Here is a 26,202-nt window from a genome sequence, read left to right as displayed (position 1 = left end):
TTTCTCCAATGTACTGGTGGTGGAGAGAGCGCACTGGTCTCTGGCACCGTGTCCGATAATTGCAAGACCTCTAAATTATTGTGACAGAGATGTGGATCTTCGACGTGCCAGAGAACTGGGCACCACTAGCTATCAAGGGCTGGAGGTGGCACTGTTTCCGGACTTTACAGTTGTGGTACAGCAGGCCCGGCAGGAGTTTCAGCAAGTCAAAAAAAAGTTGCAGGATATGGAAATATTGTATGCCATGTTGTATCCCGCTCGGCTCAAGATCATGCATGGGAACAAGCCTTGGAACTGTACAACCCCGAAAGATGCTATGCAGTATATTAAACAGTTGGAGACTAGCAGGGTGGTGCAGGTCGTATGCTGCTCCTGTACAATATAGATGTTTATAATTGCAAGATTGATAATTGCTGTTAATGTGACTTCTCTTCACAGTCAATATAATGCTCCATTAGGACGTTGGTTGAGGGTTGGACTATGATTTGTTATAACCTAAAGCATAAACTCTGAGTTGAGCGGTGCTCGGATCACTGGAGCTTTTGGAATGCAACTGAATATGCAACGTTCAGTTGATATTTTACTCATGATGACGATGATGATGATGTTGGTGGTGCTATTATGTATAAGTACAGTGGACCTGGTATGGCATTGGATATGGTTGGGGGAGGTGGGACACTCAGTTTTACTTTAATGTGCTGGATTATTTGCGACATGTCCTCATCTCTCTGGCTCCTAGTGCACATGGGAGGGACTGCTGAAGGATATGTTCTGCTGTTTATTTGTGGAGGTAGGATTATATGCACTTGACTGCGCGTCAGATGCTGTCACTGTTTAGAATATTATTGTTGGTATGATGGCTGTGGGATGTACTGGGGAAGGAACGTAGACTTGCCCTGACCCCCCTAGGTACCACCATGGGGTCGGTGGGTGGCTGGTGTCCCCCAGGAGGTAATAACCCACGTATATTTTTCTTTCGAAATGAGGGTAGACTGTGAGAGGACTAGCTTCTCACGAAGGGTAGGGAGGGGGTTTTGTTTCTGAATTTCTTGGTATCGGGGTGCCTTAGCATGATTGGGATGCTTAAGTGGGTGGGGGGAGTGTTGGGGATTTGATTCATGATTGTTTTTTACGGAGCAGAGTGCTGAGGCTGGTAGGTAATATTATGTGCGATACAGGTGCAAAGGGTGCGGCTATTACGATTTTGAACATCACAGATGCCGTTGGTGGGTGGAAAGGTGACATGCTTAACATGGAATGTCAGGGGATTGAACAATCCAAAAAAAAACAGACAGGTGCTTGCATTTTTGGATCGGCACATTGTGCAAGTGACACTGTTGCAGGAAACTCGCTTAAACAAACAAGCAGCTAACAAAGTTGCCACTAGATGGGCGGGTACTAAATTTGTGTCGGCATATTCCTCATATGCAAGGGGGGTTAGTCAAGTCAAGTCAAGTCTGAAGATTTATATAGCGCGCTACATACCCGGAGGGTCTCAAGGCGCTTGAAGAAGGGTGGGGAATTATTTGTCGAATATCCAAGTTTTAAGTTGCTTTCTGAATGCTAGATGGTTCTGAGTGAGACGAAGGTGAGTGGGAAGTGAGTTCCAGGTTTTAGCTGCGAGGTAGGAAACGGATCTACCTCCCATGGTGGTTTTATTGATGCGAGGTACGGTAGCAAGGGCTTGGTTGGAGGATCGTAGCTAACGGGAGGGGGTGTAGAAGGAAAGACGTGTGTTGAGGCATTCGGGTCCAATTTCATAAAGAGCTTTGTGTGCGTGGGTTAGGAGTCGGAACGTAATCCTCTTATTGACGGGGAGCCAGTGGAGGTTTTTCAGGTGACTAGAGATGTGGTCTTTACGCGGGATGTCTAGTATGAGTCTGGCTGATGCGTTCTGGATGCGTTGGAGTTTATTCTGGAGTTTTGCGGTGATACCGGCGTATAGGGTGTTTCCGTAGTCCAGGCGGCTTGTAACCAGTGCATGGGTGACCGTTTTTCTGGTTTCAGTGGGGATCCAGCGAAATGTTTTTTTGAGCATGCGAAGAGTGTTGAAGCAAGATGATGAAACGGCGTTTACTTGTCTGTTCATAGAGAGTGAGGAGTCCAGGATGACGCCCAGGTTCCGTGCGTGGTCCGTCGGGATGGGTGCTTTTCCAAGGTCCTCTGGCCACCAGGAATCGTCCCAGGCGGAGGGGGAGGTACCTAAGATAAGGACTTCTGTTTTGTCTGAGTTCAGTTTCAGACGGCTGTGTTTCATCCACTCGGCTACTTCTTTCATTCCTTCGTGTAGGTTAGTTTTGGCGGTGCTAGGGTCTTTGGTGAGTGATAGGATCAGTTGAGTGTCATCCGCGTAGGAGATGATGTTGAGGTTGTGTTGGCGTGCGATGGCCGCGAGGGGGCTCATGTATACGTTGAAGAGGGTGGGACTGAGTGAGGACCCTTGGGGTACGCCGCAGATGACTTCAGTGGCCTCTGAGTTGAATGGTGGGAGGCGGACTCTCTGGGTTCTTCCGGTGAGGAACGAGGTGATCCATTCCAGTGCTTTTCCTTGTATTCCGATGTTTCTGAGGCGCTGTAGAAGGGTGCTATGGCAGACTGTGTCGAAGGCTGCGGAGAGGTCAAGGAGGATGAGGGCGACTGTGTCTCCATTGTCCAGGAGAGTTCGAATGTCGTCTGTTGCTGCGATGAGGGCGGTCTCCGTGCTGTGTTTGGCTCGGAAGCCGGACTGTGAGGAGTCGAGGGATTTGTTTGTTTCGAGGAAGGCGGCAAGCTGTTAGTTGACAGCTTTCTCGATGACTTTGCCCGGGAATGGAAGGAGCGAGATGGGGCGGTAGTTTTTTAGTTCGGTGGGGTCCGCTGTGGGTTTTTTCAGAAGGGCGCTAAGTTCTGCGTGTTTCCAGCTTTCCGGGAAGGTGGCGGAGTTGAGGGAGCAGTTGATGACGTCTCGAAGGTGTGGTGCTATGATGGAGTCTGCTTTGTTGAAGATGTGGTGAGGGCAGGGGTCTGTGGGGGATCCTGAGTGGATGGAGTTCATCAGACGGATGGTGTCTTCAGTGGAGATTGGGTTCCAGTCATTTAGGATGTTCAAGGGGGGTGAAGGTCCTGCAGAAGGTTGGGTGGGTTGGTCTCCGGGTCGGTTGTCGAAGCTGTTGTGGATGTCTGCGATTTTGTTGTGGAAGAACGAAGCTAGGGAGTCGCAGAGGGCTTGAGAGGGGGTGATGTCGTTGGAGTTGGCTGAGGGGTTGGTAAATTCTTTGATGATGTTGAATAATTCCTTGCTGTTATGATTTTGATTAAAAAAAATGTTGTCTTTGAAACATCGCATGTGGAAGCTGATACTGATGGTCGGTACCTCATAGTGCAGGGGAAATTTTGTGGAATGATGGTCACCATTATTAATGTTTACGGCCATAATATAGGTGACCCTGCCTATTATGATGTATTGTGGAACACAGTTTACAGGCTACAACCGACCGATATCTAAATCTGACCCAGCTGTTAAGAAGGCTGTGCAGGCGGTTCTGACTGGGATGCACAATTTGTCCCTTATAGGTATTTGTAGATTGAGGCATCCTGGAGCAAGAGAGGGGACCTGCCACTCTTATGCGCGTCAGTCCTGGCCCACTGGACTATTGGTTGACCACTAGTGACATAAACTCACAGGTTACGCACGTTACCCATTTACCTAGGACGCTTTCCGGTCATTCTCCATCGTTATTCACTATGACAATACCTTGGTATATGCCACTGCTGTTTCAGTGGCGATTGCAATCCTCAGCTCTGCAGGATCAGGTGTTCTGTGAGGGTGTCAGGGAGGCTATATCCCAGTACTTTGAGCATAACGCAGGCACGGTGGAGGGTTTAGACACTTTGTGGGAGGCATTCAAGGTGACGATCCGCGGAGTATATATAGGTCTCCAGGCTGGGGTACTTAAGTCGCTTCGTGGATCAATGAAGGCCCTTGAATCGGAGCTCTTTGAGCTTGAGAGACAGTATGACAGTGAGCTGGATGTTGCTTTACTAGCAACCATTCGATCTAAAATCATGGAACATAATATGTTGGCGGACCTGGAAGTGAAGCAAATGATAAGACAGTGGTCGGCTAGATATTATGGGGAAGGAGGACGGCCTGGTAGAGTGCTGGCAGCAAAAATAACTGCACGCTGGGCTAAAAACTCTTCAGTCACCTCAATTTGTGTGGATGGAATCAGGCACTGTCACAGTGAGAGCATCCTCTCCTCTTTTTTGCCTGTATTATGAGGGTATGTACCATTGCCGGTAAACTGCTGAGGAGTCTGAGATAGCAGAATATCTGGCTGACATACCCCTGGTGTGGGTATCGAAGGGGCAGCAGGATTTTTTAATGCATCCGTTGACCTTGGATGAGATACGTGATGCCGTCAGCGCACAACCTAATGGCAAAGTAACGGGCACAGATGGACTCCCTGCGGAGTTCTACAAGGAATATCTGGATATCTTGGCGCCTCATCTTCAAGCCATGCTTGGCGAGGCATACGAACAACAGAGGTTGCCGGCCACGCTCTGTGAAGCGCTAATTGTGACTCTGCACAAAGCAGGGAACGACCTTGTTATCTAATACAGATGTTAAAATACTTGCAAAAGTACTTGCTACTAGATTGCAATTGCTACTGCCTGTGATGGTCTTGCCGGACCAGTTGGGCTTTGTCCCAACCCGTTCCACGGCGCACAATTTACGGACTCTGTTTGCAGTAATGCACTTGTTGAAACCCACACTGCCTGCTGCGGCAGTCCTGCTGGATGCCGCGAAAGCATTTGATTCTATTTCCTGGTGGTGTATGTTAGCAGCTCTACATCGTATGGGGGTGCCCTTTATATTCACAAATTGGATCAGGCTCTTGTGCACGGCGCCGGTGGCTCGTGTCTGTGTAAATGGTAGAACCTCTGATACATTCTCGATTGGGCGCAGGACGAGGCAGGGTTGTCCTTTATCACCGCTCCTTTTCGCCCTTGTGTTGGAACCCCTGGCTTGCATTTTGCGCCAACAGCATGCACAGGCGGCGCTCCATTTTCAGAAGCGGCTTTTGGCGGTGTCAATGTACGCCAACGATATGGTTCTATATGTTCGTGAGCCTAAGGTGCACTTAGAGAAAATGATACGGGAATACATCAGATTTGAATGGTACTCTGGGTTGGGAATAAATTGGGACAAGTCAGTGGTTTTTGCTTTAACGGATTGTACGAAGAGTGCAATTAGAATATCCAGTGATATGAAGTGGTGAGCCTGTCAGATACCTGGGTGTTTGGGTGCACAAGGATCCACAGACTGTTGTGTTCGACAACTTGGGACTGCTATAGTTAAACTTGAAGATTGCGTTGCTAGGTGGATACGGCTCCCTTTGACGTTTGAAGACACGGTGGCCCTGGTAAAAATGGTGATCCTCCCGAAATTTCTGTACTTATTTGTTAGCATACCCATTATTTTATGGGAGCACTTTTTCAATCTGTTGCGCGGGATATTGATCACTTTGGTCTGGGGAGGGAAAAAGCCATGTATCAAGTGGGAAGTTCATACGCTGCCGTACGAAAAGGGTGGTTTCTGTGTACCAGACATGGAACTGTATTATCTGTGTGCGCAAGCGCAATATGCGCTGCCTTTTACACCCCACGTTGCGGTTGAAGCGGGATCTGTACACCCGATACCGTTGAAAGCATTGGTGGTCAATGACACCACGTCACCGAAGGTACACTGCACAAGACAAGCGTGGAGGGAGCTTGGAAAACGTGCTGGGAGGTTGCCCTTGTGTGCGCTGGCTATGCCTCTATTTCACCACGGACAGATCTCTGTGACATGTGAGGCAGGGGCGTTAAACATTTTTCAGAAGGTGAAGAAGTGCACCATGGAAGATGTGTTTCCAGGTGGGGAGTTCATTGGATTGAAGGCCTTCTTGGGCGATGGGGTAGGCTTGGCTATGGATACCTTTGTATATAGTAGACTACGGGCTGCAATTAAAGCCTTATATCCTGGATATCCTGCTGAACCCCCACTCTTGCGGCACTAAAGCATATTTATGTTGCGCAATCCAGGGCGAAAATAATCACCCGTCTGTATAATGCCTCGCAAGCTGACGAAGTGGATGGGAGTATAGGCCGTTTGGCTAAATGGAATGCTATCCTGCCACAAAAGCGCTGGCTGAAGATGAATGAGGCACATTTTGTAAATTGACTGGACAGTTCACCACTTATGGGAATTTGTGCCAGACTCACTATAAATATGTTCACCAAATATATTATACGCCCGTGCAACTTTTTAAATATGGGCTGAGGGATCCGGACATTTGTAGACGCTGCGGGGCAGAAGCAGCCTCTTTTCATCATCAGGCATGGAGTAGTGGTGTGGTGGCGGAGTTCTGGGGCAAAGTCACTGAAGCATTAACAACTATGGTGGGGGAACCTGTGATTTGTACCAATCATGTCTGCCTTTTAGGCATTGTTCTATATCTTAAACTGTGTAATCGCCGGCTAGTGGCCTTGGCGCTACTGTTGGCCAGGCGCAGGGTCTCGCTGCATTGGGATGGAAGGCCTGCACCCAGATTTCTACAATGGCTGAAAGATGTTGCCTTTTGTCTGGATTCGCTTTTGTGTTATTGGGAATAACTGCCTCCAGACCTGTGGATATCTGGGGACCGTTTACGGAGTATGTCGTAGCCCAATCACCTGACTGATGGTATCCTATATGCTGGTTAAGGATGAAATTATAATATGTCTGATGTTCTCTGCCAACTAACTATGTCTGTAAAAAGAATGTGCCTCTTTGTAGATTAACCGATATGTATGTCTTCCCTCTGTACTCTGCACTGTACTGTTGCTGAATATGTCTCTTGACTTTGTTTTAAATTAAAAAAACCTAAAAAAACCCAATTAATTATTGTTAATTATTTAATTGATTTTTAATTACGTAATTTATGGACTACTTATTTTACTTATATTTTAGTTTACAAGCTGCAAGATTTGTAGGGTTCTAGAGTGGGAAGTTAATTAAGTAATAAAGAATGATTTATTATTGTAAATGATATAATTAATTTTTAATTATGTAAAATATTGAATATTGATTTATTGACTAATATTTCCGTTGTGGGATGTTAGGTTTGCTGGGGTATAGGGTAGGAAGTTAATTCAGTAAAAAGTTACTATTAATTATTATTTGTAAATCAATTTAATTGAATTTTAAATATGTAAATTATGGAATACTTATTTATTTTAATTATATTTTAGTTGTAGGCTACCAAGTTTGTAGGGGTCTAGGGTGATAAGTTAATTAAGTAATAATTATTTAACATTAATTATTATTTGGTAATTATTTTATGTTTCTTAAGATGTAATCATGGAATACCTATTTAATATTTAATACTTATATTTTAGGTGTAGCTGCTAGGCTTTTAGGGGTATACAGTGGAAAGTTAATAATGGAGTATCAATTATTTACTAGTTGATATTTATTGAATAGTAATTATGTACATTGAATATTTTTTATACATATATTTCATGTTAATTAATTTTTATATTGAGTTTATTTTTTTTCTTCATTCATGGGCTTACTCATATATGTAATATGTTTGAAGTGAAGTCCTTTCCCTACTCTTGGCTAGAGTGCAATAGGAATAGTAAAGTTTATCCCTCCAAAGTCCAACACTTTCCCAACTGTTGCGTTGTTTGGAGTGGGAATGCGAAATGTATCCCATCCGAAGTTCAGCACTTCCCCTACTGTTGCACAGGCTGTAATGGAAATAATAAATGTTACCCCTGCCAAGTTCAACACTTTCCCTACTGTTGCGCTGTTTGAAGTGGGAATAATAAATGTAACCCCTCCGAAGTCAATCGCTACCTACTGTTACATATACTGGAGTGGGAATGGTACATTTGACTCCTCCTAAGTCCAAATCTTTCCCTACTGTTGCGCTGTTTCGAGTGTGAATAGTAAATGTAATCCCTCCGAAGTCCAACACCTTCCCTACTTTTGCATGAACTAGAGTGGGAATAGTATATTTAATATTCTTAGCCTCCGATAGTTTCCATAATATTGGTTTAACAGATTTTATAGCCATAATTAAAAAATATATATTTCATGTTATGTATGTTTATTTTTAAATCTATTTTGATGTTTATATTTACATGAAAAATAACAATATTTTTGTGTATTTTTGGACGATGTTAGTGTCAATGATATTATTTTCTCAATATTTGGGCATTTACCATTTTAAGTAAAGTAGCACAATATTGTGGTAATTTATATTTATGACACAATATTTTTGTCAACAATGTTTTTTACCATGACACTGTGTCAGTGAACCTACCTCCTTCATAGAAGAGGCTTGTATCTAGCAGAAATACCAGTGTCTTTAATACAAGGTTTGATCAACAGCCAGGCTCACCGCTTTTCTTATGGGATCCTGGCCGTCCTGCGTTTTCATAATGTTTATGTGAGGCTGCACATGCGATGACTTCTGGAATGTCATCAGGGCAGTGGTGAAAGATGTCAAGGAGTAGGGTCATCAAGCTACTTCCATCTGTCTGCTAGTGTTTCCAGAAAAACACATGATTTAGGAAGTTTAGCTGAAAATAGCAGAGATGGGTGCTTCCATGATGGGAGGATATGTAGATCTCTTGGAAATTCATGGAGCTTAGTTAGAATATCTAGCCTTTTTTCTGCCGTTAATAGTACCAAACAGTGCTGCTGTAAAAAAGCAATTTAGAAACTATATGTTCTCTTACCAGCCAATAAGGAAAAATATCTAGTGCTCTCTTGGTGGAAGCACGAGCAGTCTGCACTAATTGGTGACTAGAATCGAATCCGTATTCCTCACAGGTGTGGGAAATGTGACAGCATACATTGCAAATGAATGAATGTTTGAGTAAACGTTGTTTTCATATTTTTCTTACAGTAATAATTTGTGTTATTAAATACGCTGTGTTTTCTTCATAATGTAAGACAAAAGATTCTTTCAGAAACTAATGTTTTTCTACGTTTTCCAACTTCTACTCATGTATTAACCCCTTCACAAACTTTCAAATACACAGAGGTCTTGAATTTTGTCTGAATTTCTTGAAGAAAAAGTTCAGACAATATATAATTTCCTGGCAGGCATGCATACTGTCATCGCCTCAATAATGTATTCATTGTACTTAGTTTGTATTGTTTTTCTTTTTATCAGAAGCTTAGTTCAGACTTGTCTGTCAGTCAGTCACACAGGATTTGTAAGGCTAATCACCCATGAGGGTCTCCAGGCGCTGTGAACCTTGGTGGGGTGGGGGTTTCAGTTGAATATCCAGGTGTTCAGTCCTTTCCTGAATTCCAGCAGGGATGGTGAGGTTCAGAGGTGAGGGGAATGGTCGTTTCAAGACTTCGCCGTGAGGTAGAAGAAAGAACAACCTCCATTGTTGCTTCAACGGATGCAGTTGTGTATGCGATGGAGAGTGAGGTGGAGTATAGGTGTCTGGAGAGTTGGTAGAAATTCAAGCGGTGATTGATGTCCTTGGTTGTACAGGGCTTTGTGGGTGTGGCTCAGCATCTTGAATTTGTATAAATTCTGAATGGGCAGCCAGTGTAGCTTCCTGAGGTAGGGGGTGATGTGAGTTTGCCTAGGGAGGTCGAGGAAGAGTCTGGCTGCTGAATTCTGAATGGGTTGCAGTCTTTTCAGGAGGTGTGCAGTGATACCTATGTATAGTGTGTTGCTGTAACCGAGCTGACTGGTAACTAGAGATTGCGTGACGTTTTTTCTGGTTTTGACAGGGGGCCATAATGAAGATTTTACAGAGCTTGCGATGGATGAGGAAGCAGGCTTAGAAGACCGCGTTGTTCTGGTTTTTCATGGTGAGCTTGCTGTCAAGGCTGATTTCAAGGTAGCGGATGTGGTCAGTCAGAGTCAGAGAGAGTCCAAAGTTCAGACAGCCACCAGGAGTCGTTCCAAGACGAGGCGTTGTTCCTGAAGACCAGCACTTCTGTTTTGTCTGTGTTGAGTTAGAACAACTGGACTGTTCCCATTGGGCGCAGGGTCAAGACTGATTTGCATATGGCTGAGTTCAAACTGGAAAGGCAAGGGGAGAAAAAAAAACTGATGGATTTAGGCCCAGATATCTGTACTGGGGTGAATGTATGACATTGTTCTGCATTCTGTCCATCAATTGTTCTTTTTGCTTGTGTTGAGTTTGAAGCAGTTGTCCTTCATCCACTCAGTGACTCAATTCATGCAGCTGTGGTAGTTGGCCCTGGTGGACAAGGGGGTTTTCAGATGGTGAGACCATGAGCCGGGTGTATTCGACATAGGATATGATCCATGGGTTCTGACGATGTTGGCCAAGGGGGTCTTGTAGGCGTTGAACAGAGTGGGACAGAGCGACGAGCCTTGACAGACACCAGAGAGGGTATTCTTGGGTTCTGAGGTGAAAGGGGGTAGACTGACTCTCTGAGTTCTTCCTGTGAGGAAGAAGGCAATCCACTTGAGGGCGTTTCCTTGGATGTCAATGTGGTGGAGTTTCCTGATGAGGGTGCTTGTGGGAAACAGTGTCAAATACAGCTGAGAGGTCAAGGAGGAGCAGGACCTCAGTTTTCCCTAGTCCAGGAAGTTCCTAATGTCGCTGGTTGCAGTGATCAGGGTGTTTTCAGTGCTGTGGTTGGTGTAGAATCTGGATTGGGTGGCGTCCAAAAGGCTGGTATTCTCTAGGTGTTCCATGAATTGATGGTCTTTTTGAGGACTTTTGCTACGATGGGGAGCACAGAGATGGGACCAGAGTTCTTGAGGGCGTTGGGGTTGGCGGACAGTTTTTTGAGTAGGGGGTTGACTTCTGCATACTTCCATTCATTTGGGAATATGGCTGTGGAGATGGATGCGTTGAAGATGGTGGTGAGCTCCTTGCTGATTATCATGCTTCCAAGGTTGAAGATGTGGCGGGGACAGGAGCCCGATGGTGCTTCAGATTGGATGGAGTTATGATGACAGTGGTGTCTTGAGTAGTGAGCTGGTCCCTGGTGGTGAGCAGGTGGGTAGGGGTATGACTGGAGGAGGCAAGGTGGTTGAAGGCGGCGGGGGTTAGGGTTCCAATATTTTGTAGATGGTGGCGATTTTATTGTGAAAGAAGGTTGCCAAGTTGTCGCAGAGTTTCTGGGAGGGTGTGATGGTGTATCCGGTGGATGAGGGGTTGTAGAACTCTCTGATGATATTGAAGAGTTCTTTGCTGTGGTTGGAGATGGCGATAGTGTGGGCGGTTCACTTTGTCTCTTTCATGAGATGGTGGTAATGGTTGAGGGATGTCTTGAAGGTGGCTCGGTCTGTGGATTCTTTGGTGGTGCACCATTTTCTTTAAAGTAATTTGCAAGTGTGTTTGGTGGTTCTTAATTCTGCAGTTCACCAGCTGAGTAGTTTGGAGGGTTTCTTGAGTTTGGTGGACCTGACAGGGGCGATTTAGTTGGTGCAGTGGGTGATCCAAGTGGAGAGGTTCTTGATTGCTTCTTCTAGATTTGCAGAGGTGTCCGGGTGGGAGGCAGCGAGGAAGTCATTCCACTGAGTCTAAGAAACTTTTTTCCAGAAGCGGTAATGTGTACTGGATGGCTTGGTGGTAGCGCCGGGGGGACCATAGATGGTGAAGTGGACGATGGTGTGGTCTGTCCATGTGAGCTTGGAGACATGGTGACATTTAACTCTGTCTCTGGCTGTAAAGATGGGGTTGAGTGTGTGCCCTGCAATGTGTGTGGGGTCAGTGACAATCTGGGTGAAGCCGATGTTGCTCATGCTTTCCAGGAAGTGCGCGGTGTTGGTGTCATTGGGATCAATGAGGTGAAAGTTGAGGTCTCCGAGAAAGATGTAGAGCTTGGAGCCCGTTCTTAATTCTGCAGTGTACCAGCTGACTAGTTTGGAGGGTTTCTTTGATTTGGTGGAACTGACAGGGGCGTTTTAGTTGGTGCAGTGGGTGATCCAAGTGGAGAGGTTCTTGATTGCTTCTTCTAGATTTGCAGAGGTGTCCGGGTGGGAGGCAGCGAGGACGTCATTCCACTGAGTCTAAGAAACTTTTTTCCAGAAGCAGTAATGTGTACTGGATAGCTTGGTGGTAGTGCCGGGGGGACCATAGATGGTGAAGTGGACGATGGTGTGGTCTGTCCAGGTGAGCTTGGAGACATGGTAATATTTAACTCTGTCTCTGGCTGTGAAGATGGGGTTGAGTGTGTGCCTTGCTATGTGTGTGGGGTCAGTGACAATCTTGGTGAAGCCGATGTTGCTCATGCTTTCCAGGAAGTGCGCGGTGTTGGTGTCATTGGGATCAATGAGGTGAAAGTTGAGGTCTCCGAGAAAGATGTAGAGCTTGGAGTCAATGGCAAACAGGGCGATGAGTTTGGGAATGTCATAGTAGAAGCCCACCACAGTGCTGGGGTCTGCAGGCGAGGGTGCCTCTGGTGGTTTTGCTGTCAGTTTGGAGCTGCAAGTTGAGGTGTTCCATGACCTGGGCGGCATTGTCTCTGGTGGTGTTGCACAGAATGGCTTCCTTGTGGATGATGGCGATCTCACCTCTGTGTTTCTTGATGCAGTTTGGTGTGTGATCTCGTAGCCACCCGTTGTTGCTGCGGCGATGTCAGGCATGGAAGTGGGGTTGAGCCAGGTCTCAGTAGGGAATATGACGTCAGGGGTAAGTGAGGTGATGGTATCCCAGATCTCTCTGCTGTGTTTGCAGAGTGATTGTACATTGAGGAGGAGGCAGTAGAGTTGGTTCGGCATAGCAGAGAATCGGTGTTGCAGGAGAAGATGCGGTGCTGGTAGGTGAACGGTCCGGTTGTGGATAGAGGTAAGGTGCTGCAGCAGTTGTTGTTGCGGGGTCCAGGGCTCTGAGCTCGATTGCGGTATATCTTCAGGTGGTGGAGGGCCAGGGATTTTGGAGCTGGGCGCGGTCCAGGAGCAGACGGCGCGCCGGCAAGGCTGCCGCACTACGACATCCATTAAGTAGGTTGGGAGGCGGCAGGGGTGCTGAGGCGGTGGGCAGGGCGGTGGGAAGCAGCAGGAAAAAAACAGCAGGAATGCAGTGTATGGCGGAAATGCAGCAATGAAACAATTAATAGAGGAGTACAGCCATTAAATATAAGGAGACAGTATTTAGATAAAGTAAATGACAACAAAATATGTGGCTGACGGAGGAGTACAAAAAGTAAAGAGACAGTAAAGTAAATAACAACAACAGAAAAATAAATTACTGTTAACAGTCACTAGGCTAATCAGAGAAAAGCAGCTAAAAAAAGGAAAACAAGCAAACAAGCAAAACACAGGAAGGTTGTAGGAGAGTTATTGCAGAAAGCCTGCTCACTGGTGTTGCGCTGAGGCCTTTATTAAGAAGGTTAGGAAGAGGGAGGGCCGCTGAGGCAGTGGGCGGGGCGCCGGAAAAAAAAAATGCAGGAATGTGCCGTAGGGAGAACAGGCAGCAATGAAACAATGTAACAGTGGAGTACAGTTATTAAAAGTAAGGAGCCAGTATTGAATTTAAGTAAATGGCAACACCATATGTGGGTGAAAGAGGAGTACAAAACGGTATATGTTAAAGTAAACAACAGCGGGTAAAAAATGTAATAACCAGAAATTCACAATAGGTGCCCTCTATTTAACTATGTATTGGCATGGCCCTTAGTCATGCAAAAGATGCCAAATCTGGATCCCATCATCTAGCACATTACAACTCTCCTTCTGTCATGAAATTTAGCCAGTCAAAAAGAAAATCTTTGATCTATAGTTAACAGTCAAACACACAATGAGCATACTAGTGTTGATATCAAAATATTCTCATCAACAGTTTAACACACTAATCCAGAAATACCCCGTCCAACATCTGGAACAGTCGCCTGATAAAGATGGGTTTTATTCTATATAATCTGCAGGAAATGTAAGTCACGAAGTATGTGATTTAAGTGTGTTGAATTTTGCCAATTATTGATAGAAACTTGTTTTGTGATACAGCACATCCCCCCCCCCCACTGATTTAACCCCTCCTTAATCGCAGTCCTCCATTTCACCCTAATAGAGCTCAAATTAGTCACACTCTTGCTTTGCACTAGTTCAACTAGCAATGGCCAGTATATGAATGTGTGTGTACCTGAGTATGGAGCAGTTTGTTAATTGCTACCTGCTGTGTTAAATGCGCTTTTTAAAATGCCTGCTCAAACAAGTTTGTGTTGGTAGTAATTTATGTAATAGTTACAACCTCTTTGTGTGCTTACATGTCTGTTTTAAGATGTCTAGCTTCCGGATGAAATACTTTTTCCGCACATCGATAGATACAGCATCTTTTGTTTCAGTTGCTTTGTCTTTTCTCCAGGAGTGGTTAGCTGCCGACATCCCTTCTTTGAGGATTGTCTCCGTGGAATATGACACTCATCTCAGTGATTGGAAAAAAAGGTGCCCAGATGAAAATTATAGGTACGTAAATATTAGAACACATTTGAAAGGAAAGAAATAATTTGTAAAATGGTTTGTAATCTTGCTTGGTTGGTTGTATGGAGAACACAAGTGGCCAATTGTTTTTCCTAAGTAGTGAAATGTACATGTTTTTAGAAAAGCAAAGTCCTGCCATACCTTCAGCCAGTTGGCATTTTCCAGTACTTTTTTTTTCTTTTAGTTTTTTCTTTGCAATTTAATTTAAGCATGGTAAGTTTGAGTGACTTGTTTTACTAACATGTATTTGAAAAACTTTAAAGTTCTGGGGGTGAGGGAAGAAAAAAAAGAGACTAATTCAACTTAATAGGCATCTTCTCACCGTGTGTCTATTAAAAAGGCCTAGGAGCCACATCAGTTTAATAATCTGCTACCAACTGCTTAGAGGTGTAATACAGACCCCTGCAGCCCTAGCTGCGCAGAGGGGGCCCCAACCCTCAAGGGTGCTCCAATCATTCAAGAGGGGACACTGTTCAGCTGAAGGCCAATTAATATCTCTAAGACATATGAGACTTTGAGTCCCTGATCACATTCTGCAGGGGGGGCTCCTCATTTTGTGTTACACCACTCAAACTGCTAGGTGTGTCACAGCCTGGAAACAGGGACATTAGTCACCTATATTAAAAAATGCACCAATATGGATGCACTCCATCTCCAGCAAAGTCAAGTACTCTGCTTGCAGATTGCTTACTAAAAAAAATTATGTAAAGCTCATGTCAATGGATTCAGGATATGGTTGCAGGAAACGTGTCCAGTACACCAGGAAATGATGGCATGAGGAATAGGATTGCACAGTGCTGCTCCAACATGGGATTTTGACTCACTTTGCATGGAGGTACACCCAGCGCTCAAATCCTTTCTTCCCTCAATACCTCTGGAGACAATAATGGTGCAAATAGACAATCCATCCCACAACTACTATTTCAGCAATTAGGGAGGAGCAAGATCCAGGACCCTCTCAAGAAAAAGCAGATGCTTTTTTCAGATTTCCACCAGAAGATGAAAATTAGTCACAAACCAAGTGCTTTAAATACATTTCTCTCAGAAGATAGCAAATAGGTCATAAACCATAATGTCCTCCACTGTTGTTCAGGAGAGTACTCTAAAGTCAGCTATTTTGCAATAAATAACTAAATGCAGTTACACCCTTATACAACTCAAAGGCCACATATGTTTTGATTGACTGATCAGGTATTTTTCTCAACAAGGCTCTCACTAGTAGTATTCGGTCACTTCTCATTCTTGAGTTGAAAGAATCCAAAAATGAGGGTGATCCTAATCATAATAAGGTGCCACTGCCACTCCAGGTTGCTGGACCATGTTCTCTATGCCATATAAGAGATGGCTGTGCATACCAGATCCCCTGTTCAGGACTGGGTTGAGTATTCTGGAAGACAGCCTTTCTTCTCTACACTTCTGTGCCTGGCTCCAGCGTAACTACAGGATGTCAATCTGAATCTGCTTCTGGACTTTATGAACATTCTACATGACACCAAAGGATCTTTATGTAGATGGTTTTGTGCATTGATTTGGAAGAGTTTGGGCAAGATGGCTGCTCTTTGCAAGGCTGGATTAGTTTGTAGTTCCTTACCAGGTTAGGCCTGGTTTACTGTTTTCTATTACAGCTATATGGGTATATATTCTCAGACATCAGTTTTCACTATCACTGTATTTAAGTCATTCCATGACTATATGACATTTGACCAACCCCCTCCGTACAGAAGATGTCCCTCACCTCTGAGCACTGGATGTAGTCCTTTTATGTCTTTTGGCTCTTTATTTTAACATACGTATATGTCTGACCTTGACCATCTTTTATGTACAGAAGCATTTATGCTTTTACATCAGTCAGAATTAAATCAGGTGTTATGGCTTCTCTACGTCTGAAGGTTAGCCAGTTTCCATGCACACTGAAAGGCTTGTCCTACATTTGGGTTTGGTAATTAATCTTCTCTGGCAGATACATTACTTCAGCCCATGGTTGTGGAGAAAGCTCTTCTATTGTAACTAATCAGTGTCAAGGACATTCGGAAATATAAGGAACTCTTTTTCAATTATAGTTCTTTTTATACAAACAGACAATTTTTAAATAATCCATAATCAGATGGTTAGTCGCTTGAATCTTCACATGTTATTAGAAAGCTATGGCTTTCTTTGTTTAAGTCAAAAGTCTAATGAGCTGGAGGACAAAAAAGGAGCTGCTGCTCAACTCATTAAAAAAAAAAAAAAGGCTGGTAATTACATCGTCAGTATGGCCACATGATGAGTCGTTTACCATTTACAAACATTTGTTTCTAGACTCTGATTTAGATCAGACACTGACGTTGGTGAATCCTTTCTCTAGAACCTGTTTGGGGCATGTATAGATCTTTCTATAAACTTTCCCACCACTTGGTGTTGTCGGATGAGCATTCAGTTAAATTCGAGTGTTTATAAGCGCTAATTAGGAACCCATGATGGAGACAGAAAAGTTACTTTTAATCCTTTTTCTCTGCGATGGAGATCTTCATTTAATTCTTGCGCAAACCATCCACCTCCGTTTTAAAGCCAGGAGAGCATAAACAAGAGGGGAGCAGAACAGTTGTAACTAAGACCTAGCTGGCGCTTTAGATCATTATGAGCCTTACATTTTGTACATCGTTTTACTGAAGCTTCCTGACCCTTTTTACAGTGTTTACCTTTCCACAGTAATATTGCAGATTTGAAAACAAGGCCACACATATTTTCTGGTCTATTCTTGCTACTAAAAACGAATAAAAGGTGCAATTTCAATAGATAAGGTTATTTGTTTTTGGAAAGAGAAATATATCTTTATTAAAAATGACACCAATCCCACACATAAGTGAACGTATACTTGCTTTAAGAATGTAATGATGATCTCCTTGATGGAAACTAGAAATACTAGTAAGTTACTTAACCTTATTTGTTCTATTGGTTCTTACCACGTTGTTTTGTGAGCCATTGAGAGAACTACCATAAACCAGATGTGAAGACTTTTTCACTTGTACGTCTTCTGTCAGTACGTGTAAGAGTTTGGTGGACAGAAGGCCGTACACGGTCTTGAGTTGCTTGTGTTCTGGTTCAGAGATGGTCTGTCTTGGCTGACTGGACTGTTCCTGTTGCTGTAGGGCTGAACTGTTCCTGCTAGAGCAGGGCTAAAGCTGATTGGCATATGGCTGAGTCTAATCCGCGGTATCATAGGAGGCAAAAAAAATGATGTACTGGGATGTGGCCTGATTAATTACCAGTCGCTAAGATAAATGTGAGCATTTCATCTATCACTTTATTTATATTCATCGTGCCGCCCAAGGAGCAAAGGCTATGCACATATCTGGGTCCTGTCCTCACTGTGCCACTAAAAGCAAGTTGCACTTGTTTGAAGAGTTCCAGCTAGGCAGGATTATAGATTAATTTGAGCATTGCATCCATCACTTTTTTGTCTTGTTGTGGACAGAAGATAGTCATCTGTTTGCATTGGTAATGATGTGCCGAACCGCTAATCTGGTGCCTCCATAAAGTCTGAGGAGTAATTCTCTGATTCTAATGGAGAGTTGAAAGAGTCCCGGATGTTTTTATATTAGTGGAAAGGCTTTCTGGAAAAAGTCTTTAGGTCCATCGCGTGGGAATTTTAGTTCTGTTCATACCAGAGAGCAGGGTTCCAGACATTCCAAAAATGGGGGCTTGTGATTGGATGATTTATATCTGTTTGATAATCTGAATTTGGCCTTAGAAATGGAGAAAAAGCAGCATAATCTGAGGTTCTTTCTAGTAACGTGGTCTCTCGTTTCACAACTGTTTATTTGTTGGGTGAAAGCAAGATCCTAATTGAAGATAAACTCAAGGCTTCTATTTCTTCATACTGATTTGGGTGTCCTATAAACTGGGGTGAAGCAACTAGTAACATGCTACTGCATACTCCACTTCAATTGTTTATCAATTTAAAGAGCTCTTCTGCATACTCTGCTGACTGTGGCTCTGGTAAATTGTTAAACTACCTCAGTTGTCTAATTTTCCAACTACAACCATAATCTCAAAATAGATCAGAGATTTTCTGCATACGTCTAGCTTTGAATGTGATCAATAACTTGGGTTAGGCTTGCATGTTACGAGGATCACTTGTAAATACTGAACAGTCATAGGGCAGCTCTCTGGCTAAACCCAGGTTATTCTTTTTGGAGATGAAAGTTCATATAGATCCATACATGTTGGATTTGGTCTCTTCTGTTTCTGAGTAAGGATTATTTTCATTCTAGAATATATGATGGTTCTCTCACCTGACCCGTCAAATAACACTCCATGAAAAGACTTTCTTCATAGTACTCAACAATTTGTCCAGACTTCTGAAGATAGCAGCCTATTTTCCTAACTCTGTGAGGAAGTTATCGCCAAATAAAAGATCTTGCGCTTTTGGACTATCCTCCTCTATAGCCATATCCACCATCTTGGGAGCACTTCTAATCAGAATATTTTTTCTCTCAACTGTGATAGCAGAATTCACATTTCCAAATAAGGAAACTGTTCATAGGCCACCAATATCTTCATCTGTGATGATGAATTTCCCTAGTCTAAAACATACAACCCAAAGGATCCCTAATAACCCCCTGTGCCTGCCTCAGTATCCATCATGCTTTCTACAAATAAATCCATATATAAATCTTTTGTGTCCTGCAAAACAAACACACATTGCAGAGAGTCATCATCCACATTTCTAGGAGACATTGTCTTCATTACTTTTTTCATTAGATCCAGAAGGTGACTTCCATTGTTATCCTTCCTTGCCCACAGGCAGATTTAATATTATACAGCAAGCCGCGTTTAGCAGAAATATCTTTTCCTTATCAAGTAATACTTTCTAGCAAACGTTTGAATTGCTGGATTCCGAGATGTTGATGGACTCTTTTCACTTCACCTACATTTCTTTCCCATATTGCCACTCTCTTGTTCTGAGCCTGATAACGAAACCTATTTTTCCACCTCACAACTATCCACATTATTCATCCTCTTTTACTTCTTAATCTTTGACTCCATATTTTTGGAAAACTTACCTCTTCAGCTATCACCTGCCTGATATCATTCGCAATCAACTCCTTAAATCATCAGAAGTCAACCTGCTAGTTAAAGGAAGAGGGTCCATCTCAAATGTACAATCCCTCTAAATTCTCTCACTATGGGCAGTTTCCTAACCTAAGTAAGACCTGTGAACCTCTCGGCCTGAAAAAAATTAGAAGAAAACTGTAAACTGCCTTTTAACCCTCTCTAAAATGGCCCACCGGTAGATAGCTGGTTACTCACAAAAGCCCTATTTCTATCTTTAGGACATTAACTGACTCCTCTTGCCCACGGTAGGAGCCCACAACACTCCTTCTTCTTCTGTGCACGCCCTAGGCAGTGATGGGACAAGAGGTGAAAGAGGAGTGGCGCAGCGGTCAGGGCGGCTAACTCGTGAGCACAGGGCTCCCGGTTCGATCCCCGGCTCCAGCAGCAGCTCAGCCCAGCACCATGTGACTCTGGGAAATAGCTTGCTTAATCTTCCCAACGGCCCACAGCGCCTTGAGAGCCCTTAAGGGGGTGATTACTTTGCCCTTTACAAATACTGTGGTATTACAAATACCAGGTTAGGGTCTTAGCTTCCCCAAAATGACCCTAAGTTAATGGCGGCTTCTTCACAAAATTCCAGTTCTGTTTGTAAGACCTTAACAGACTACTCTTGCATGCATCAGGAGCCCACAGCACTCATCCTTCAGTGCACTCACTAGGCAGAGATAGAACAGGCTCCGCTCATTGCTATGAAGAAGTGTCCCAGCGTTGAGTACAAATGACCTTGCGTGCTGTTTAAAACGTCGACAGCAGCTCTACTGCTAGCGAGATGGCTTAACCTCAGTCTAATCACTGTCCATTTCTGTAAATTGCAGCGGCTTTGACTTACAAACCAAAAAAGCTAATTTCCTAATGCGTCTGAAGAGACTTTACACTCTCGATCATTTAAATCTCTCATACAAGATTGAAACAAAAACAAACCGATTATGCTCGTTCACAAAATAAACAAGTATTTACATAGAGCATGCTTAACTGCCCTAAAGACCTTTCTCCAAATTTCTCACAAACTGGGCCACAATTTGATCAAATAGACCATTAGAAAAAGAAAAAAAAAAAAGAGGAGCTTATGGGAAGCAGCATTAAAATCAATCAGTTAACATTTGTAGAACGCGCTACTCACCCGTGACTGTCTCTAGGTGCAGAGGGAGGGGGAGCAGCTACAGGTCTAACAGACAGGTCTTGAGATGTCTCATGAAGGTCGGCAGGTCCTGGGTCTGACGCAGATGGATGGGGAGGGTGTTCCATGTTTTGCGAGGTGGGAGAATGATCTTCCGTCGGTGGTCGTTCGGCGGATGCGTTGGACGGTGGCGAGTGTGAGGTTGGAGTAACATAGCCTGCAGTTCGGGGTGTAGAAGAATAGTCGTTCGTTGAGGTATGCTGGTCCAGTGTTGTGAAGAGCTTTGTGAGCTTGGGTGAGGAGCTGGAAGGTGATCCTCTTGTAGACTGGGAGCCAGTGCAGATCTCTCAGGTGGGTGGTGATGTGGTTGTGGCAAGGGAGTCCAAGGATGAGGCGCGCAGAGACGTTTTGTATGCGTTGGAGTCTCTTCTGGAGTGTGGTCATGGTTCCTGCGTAGAGGGCATTGCCTTAGTCCAGCCTGCTGCTGACGAGTGCTTGGGTGACCGTTCTTCTGGTTTTTGTGGGGATCTATCTGTAGATCTTGCGGAGTGTGTTGAAGCTGGAGGAGGAGACCGTGTTGACTTGCTGGGTCATAGAGAGCGTTGAGTCCAGGATGAAGCCCAGGTTGCGTGCCTGGTCGGTAGGTGTCGGGCGGCACCCAGCGTGGTCGGCCACCAGGAGTCATCCCATGAGGAGGGGGTGGAGCCAAGGATGAGGACCTCCGTCTTGTCCGAGTTCAGTTTCAGCCGGCTATTCTTCATCCACTCTGCGACGGCCTTCCTTCCCTCGTGGAGGTTGGATTTGGCGGTGGCCGGGTCCTTGGTGAGGGAGAGGATAAGCTAGGTGTCGTTGGCTTATGAGACAATGTTGAGGTGGTGTGCTCGGACGATGTTGCGAGCGGTGCTATGTAGATGTTAAAAAGTCGCGCTGAGGGATGAACCTTGGGGTAAGCCGCAGGCGATTGTAGTGACTTCGGACCTGAAGGGGGGAGGCGGGCTCTCTGCGTTCTGCCGGTGAGGAAGGGGGTGATCCAGTCCAGGGCTTTGTCTTGGATCCCTGCGTCATGGAGGCGTGTGCGCAGGGTGTTGTGGCAGACGGTGTCAAAGGCGGCCGAGAGGTCCAGGAGTATGAGGGCAGCAGTTTTGCCATTGTCCAATATGGTTCTGGTGGCAGCGATGAGGGCGGTTTCGGTGCTGTGATTTCTGCGGAAGTCGGATTGAGAGGAGTCCAGGACATTGTTTTCCTCCAGGAAGTGGGTCAGTTGCCTGTTGGCGGCGTTCTCAATGACTTTCGCCGGGAACGGGAGCAGGAAGATGGGTCGGACGTTCTTGAGGTCCTTTGGGTCCGCCTTGTTTTTTTTTTGAGAAGGGCGTTGATCTCAGCGTGTTTCCAGCTTTCTGGGAAGGTGGCGGTCTCAAAGGAGCTGTTGATGATCTTCCTGAGTTGGGGTGCGATGATTGAGCTTGTTGAAGATGTGGTGGGGGCATGGGTCGGAGGGTGAGCCGGAGTAGATGGTATTCATGATTTTGATGGTGTCTTCGTCGTTGACGTTGTCCCAGGAGAGTAGAGGGTTGATGTGCTTGGTGGGTGTGGAGTTGGAGTAATGGCGTTTGTTTTCGCTATCTGGGTGTTGAAACTGTTGTGGATGTCTGCGATCTTGCGGTGGAAGAAGGTAGCCAGGGAGTCGCAGAGTTCTTGTGATGGCGGTATGTCATTGGATCAGGAGCTGGGGGTGGCGAGTTCTTTCACAATGTTGAAGAGCTCTTTGCTGTTGTGTGCATTGTTGTCAATGCGTTCTTTGGTGGAGTTTTTTGGTGGATCGGATGAGTTGGTGGTGTTTGCGTCTGGCTTTTATGATGGCTTCATGGTTGTCTAGTGTCTGGTCATTGCGCCAATGTTTCTCAAGTCTTCTGCAGGTGTGCTTGGAGTTTTGGAGGTCGGAGTTTAACCAAATGGCTCTTATGTCTGTGCGCCTGTTGGAGGGTTTCCTTTTCGGGGCGAGGGTGTTGGTGCAGTCGTCGATCCATTGTCTGAAGTGATTTTTTTTCAGCTGCGGTGTGGGATACATTGTGGTTGGTTGTGTGTGCTGTGTTTCTCAAAGGAGAAATGGATGCAGTGGTGGTTGGTCGAGTGGAGCTTGGTGGTGTGACTGAAGCTGACGTGGTCGCTGGCGGAAAAGATGGGGCTGAGCGTGTGGCCGGCGGAATGGGTGGGTGTTGTGACTGGTTGTTTGAGTCTAAGGTTGGCGAGGTTGTCGATCAGCGTTGTGGAGTTGCTGTCGCTTGCGTTCTCGAGGTGGAAGTTCAGGTCTACGAGGAGGATGTAGTCTGTGGAGGCGAGGGCGTGCGTGCTGATGAGGGCAGCAATGGATTCACTGAACTGTGGTCGGGGTCCCAGAGGCCTGTAGACAAGTGTTCCTCTGAGGGTGGTGTTGTGATCGACGTGGATCTTGAAGTGTAGGTGTTCGGCCATGTTGAGGGAGTCTTCGGTGTTGGTTGAGATGCTGATGGTGTTCCTGTGGACGATGGCGATTCCTCCTCCTGGTCTGTTGTTGTTCCGATCCCTGCAGGTGATCTTGTAGCCGTCCGAGATGGCTATGGCTATGGCTATGTCGGGGGCTGTGGAGTTGTTCATCCAGGTCTCTGTTCGGAAGGCGACTGCCGTGGAAGGAGGAGTTGAGCAGGTCCCAGAGTTCGACGGGGTGCTTGTGGACTGAGCAGGTGTTGAGTAGTACACAGCTGAGGTGGTTGTGGCTGGCAGTGTTGAGATAGACAGGGCGTGCGCTTGCTGGTGTAGCTGCAGTTTCAGCAGGTGAAGGGTCCGTTGGTGAGTTTCGGGGTGGCCTGGAAGCAGGTGTTGGATCGGCTGGTGTTGAGCGCATGGAGGGTTGTGGCATCGTAGCGGTGTTGTGGTGCTCGCGGGAGCCAGGGGGTCTGCCGCTGGGCGCGGTCCATGCGCGGACGGATGCAGGCGGGCTTGCCTTAGGTGCGCCTGCTGCATGTGGCCGCCATAAGAAGGGAAGGGGGCGGGAGCAGAGGTAGGGGGCGGGAGCGGGCTCGATCGGTGGGCGACGGCAGCAGCGCGGGAAAAAAAACAACACTCAGCACTCACGGATACAAAATAAAGCAGGGGCAACTAAAAATACAGTCACACAAATACAGGGGGAAGACCACGAAAAAGACAATCACCCAGGCAGATATAGAACAGTGCGGGGATACGGAGGCGCGGTGGGGACAGCGGTAGGAATAAAAAGCGGCGGGGCTGCGTGCGGGATGCAGGCACGAACCCTGCTTAGAGGAGGCACAGAGGATGGAGCGACGAGGTGTAGAGGCGGCGCTGCTGGGGAGAGTGCTGGCCTGGACCGGAGAGCGGCTGCATTCCAACAGCTATATAATATTATGGCGTTTCATGTTCTGTTACTATGTTATTGTGCTGCTGTGGAAGTGACATTAAAGGAGACTGATCATAATCAGAGCCTCAAGTCTTGACAAAAAATTAAGTGGTATCTTGTTGTCCCACAAGTTGTAGGTCACAGAAGGATCCACTGATATCAGAATTGCAGGGCTAACGTCAGCATACTAGATAACTTTTGCAAAGTTAATTAGCATTCATCTGGTCTCGCTCGCTGTTCGGAAGCCTACTAGCTGGTCGAGGTAAATTTAATGGATTTCCCTGTAGCCTCTAATTCCAGAATCTTTCTCTGTTGAAAAAAGATTTTGTTTGATAAGTCCTTATATCTGAATTAAGTTTCTTTATCTGTTAGGTACCTGTACTATGATATTCATAGGTGTGTAGCCCTGACCACCATTTCCATGACATCGTAGCGCATTCTTAAGTACGTTGAACTCTGAATCATGAAGAGTCACATTGAGCTGGATCATTATAAATGAGTGACATTGAAGGCCTCAATCTTTATTTGGGTTTTGGCCATTTTTCTGTTTCATCTTCATGACTCATTGGTTTTCTTTATTGCTTCTATCGTTTGAGTGATAGACAGTTTTTACGTCTGTCACTGCTCTCTGACAGCCCAACAGGGGGATCTTACTATGACTTTTGTCCTCTCTTCTTTCAGTTTTACACCAGCACCTTTCCAGTTTCTCACCATAGCCTTTTCACATTAGCAAGGTTGATGTTGAAGCTAGGTTTGAATTTTTTGTTTTTCAGAAATGTAATTTGTCTCTAGAGTACATTGATAATGTTGAATTATAGCAGGAAAACTACTGCTTATAATATTTATGGCCAGATGTTTATCTTTCACAATTCCTCCATCCTTTCACAGAAGGCAATCAATCACCTTGTTGGCTTTCTATGCACTGCCTTATCACTCCAAGGAGGATGGATGGCCTCATTGCCTTGACCCTAAATGTGCACTTTGTTTCTGTGTGGATCGAGCGAGACACTACCGACAGGATCCCTAACTTTTCATCTCTTTCTCTGGTATTAGAGAAGGGAAACCAGTGCATCAGAGGGTCATCTCAAGATAGATTGTGCTATGCATCAAGGCCTGATATGGGATAAACAAAAAAACAGCCCCCAGAAGGCGTGCATGCTAATTTCACCAGAATGATGGCTACTACCACTACTGCATGATTTTCAAGTCCCGGACATTTTCCAGGCTGCGCCATAGAATTCTCTTCAAACCATTATTGCCTGGATAGCCAAATCTGGCGGAAAGGGCCCTTCACTCAATTTGTCCTGTAGGATTTCTTGGTTTGAGCCATTTGACAAACCCACCACCGTAGGCGGTGTACTACTTTGGTATGTATTCACAAGGTGAGCAATCTGAACCAAAAAAACAAATGACTTTCCTTTGGTAATGCCTTTTCTGGTAGAGACTCTATTTAACTGCAGATTCCTCACTGACCCACCCTCCTTCCATTTCTGTGTTATCAACTCACTAAGTCTTTTTAATAAGATGCCAAACCTAAAAAGATCATCACGCTGTTCAATCTGATTTCCATAGATAAAGATCAGAAAGTGACATCAGCACACGGACGTGGCGCACATATAGGGGACCTGATATCACATCTGAGGTGGGAGGGAACCACACAATGCCACATTACGAAGGTCGAGAGAATCGCTTAAAAATGTCCTGATCTAATCTGGCGCCAGGGGAACATTCACATGAGAAATCTGCAGTTAAAGCTTGTACTAGAAATGGAATTATCAAAGGTAAGTAACTTTTTCGTTAGGAAGTAGGTAGTGGTCCAGGGGACCACTGCCAATTCTCAAATAAGATTTTTTTAAAACCGAAACCTTTTAAAAAAAATATATATATTTTTATTATAAACAAAGCACCATTTACTTTAAGGAAACCAGACAGAATTAAAAAAAAAAAAAAAAAAAGGAAAAGTAAATTTTAATTAAAGGCAATCACAGACAATATGGTCTTCTGATCCTAGCTAGCTGCCAACCCTTTAATGGCAGTCAGAGTGAGTTTGTTTTGCAACCTACCTCATGAATGTTTATAAAAATATTTTTTTATTGGCATTTCAGTAATACACATTTCCAAATAATGCTCAGAACCTGTGCACAGCATGATTTAAT

At 44.9% G+C, this 26,202-nt stretch overlaps 1 protein-coding gene across 1 annotated transcript in view; it reads left to right on the top strand.

Annotated features, from left to right (window-relative positions):
• The window catches only part of SERAC1 (serine active site containing 1), a 293,263-nt gene that overhangs the window by 195,043 nt on the left and 72,018 nt on the right, over window positions 1–26,202 (top strand). Inside the window, exon 11 of the mRNA XM_086927320.1 lies at window positions 14,326–14,426. Coding sequence (XP_086783446.1) covers window positions 14,326–14,426 — 101 coding nt within the window. The remainder of the gene's footprint in view (window positions 1–14,325; window positions 14,427–26,202) is intronic.

Source organism: Lissotriton vulgaris, chromosome 6 (genome assembly GCF_964263255.1).
Source record: "Lissotriton vulgaris chromosome 6, aLisVul1.2, whole genome shotgun sequence".
Lineage (NCBI taxonomy): Eukaryota > Metazoa > Chordata > Amphibia > Caudata > Salamandridae > Lissotriton > Lissotriton vulgaris.
The sequence above is the reverse complement of the archived record's forward strand: the minus strand, read 5'-3'. Positions and strand labels throughout refer to the sequence as shown.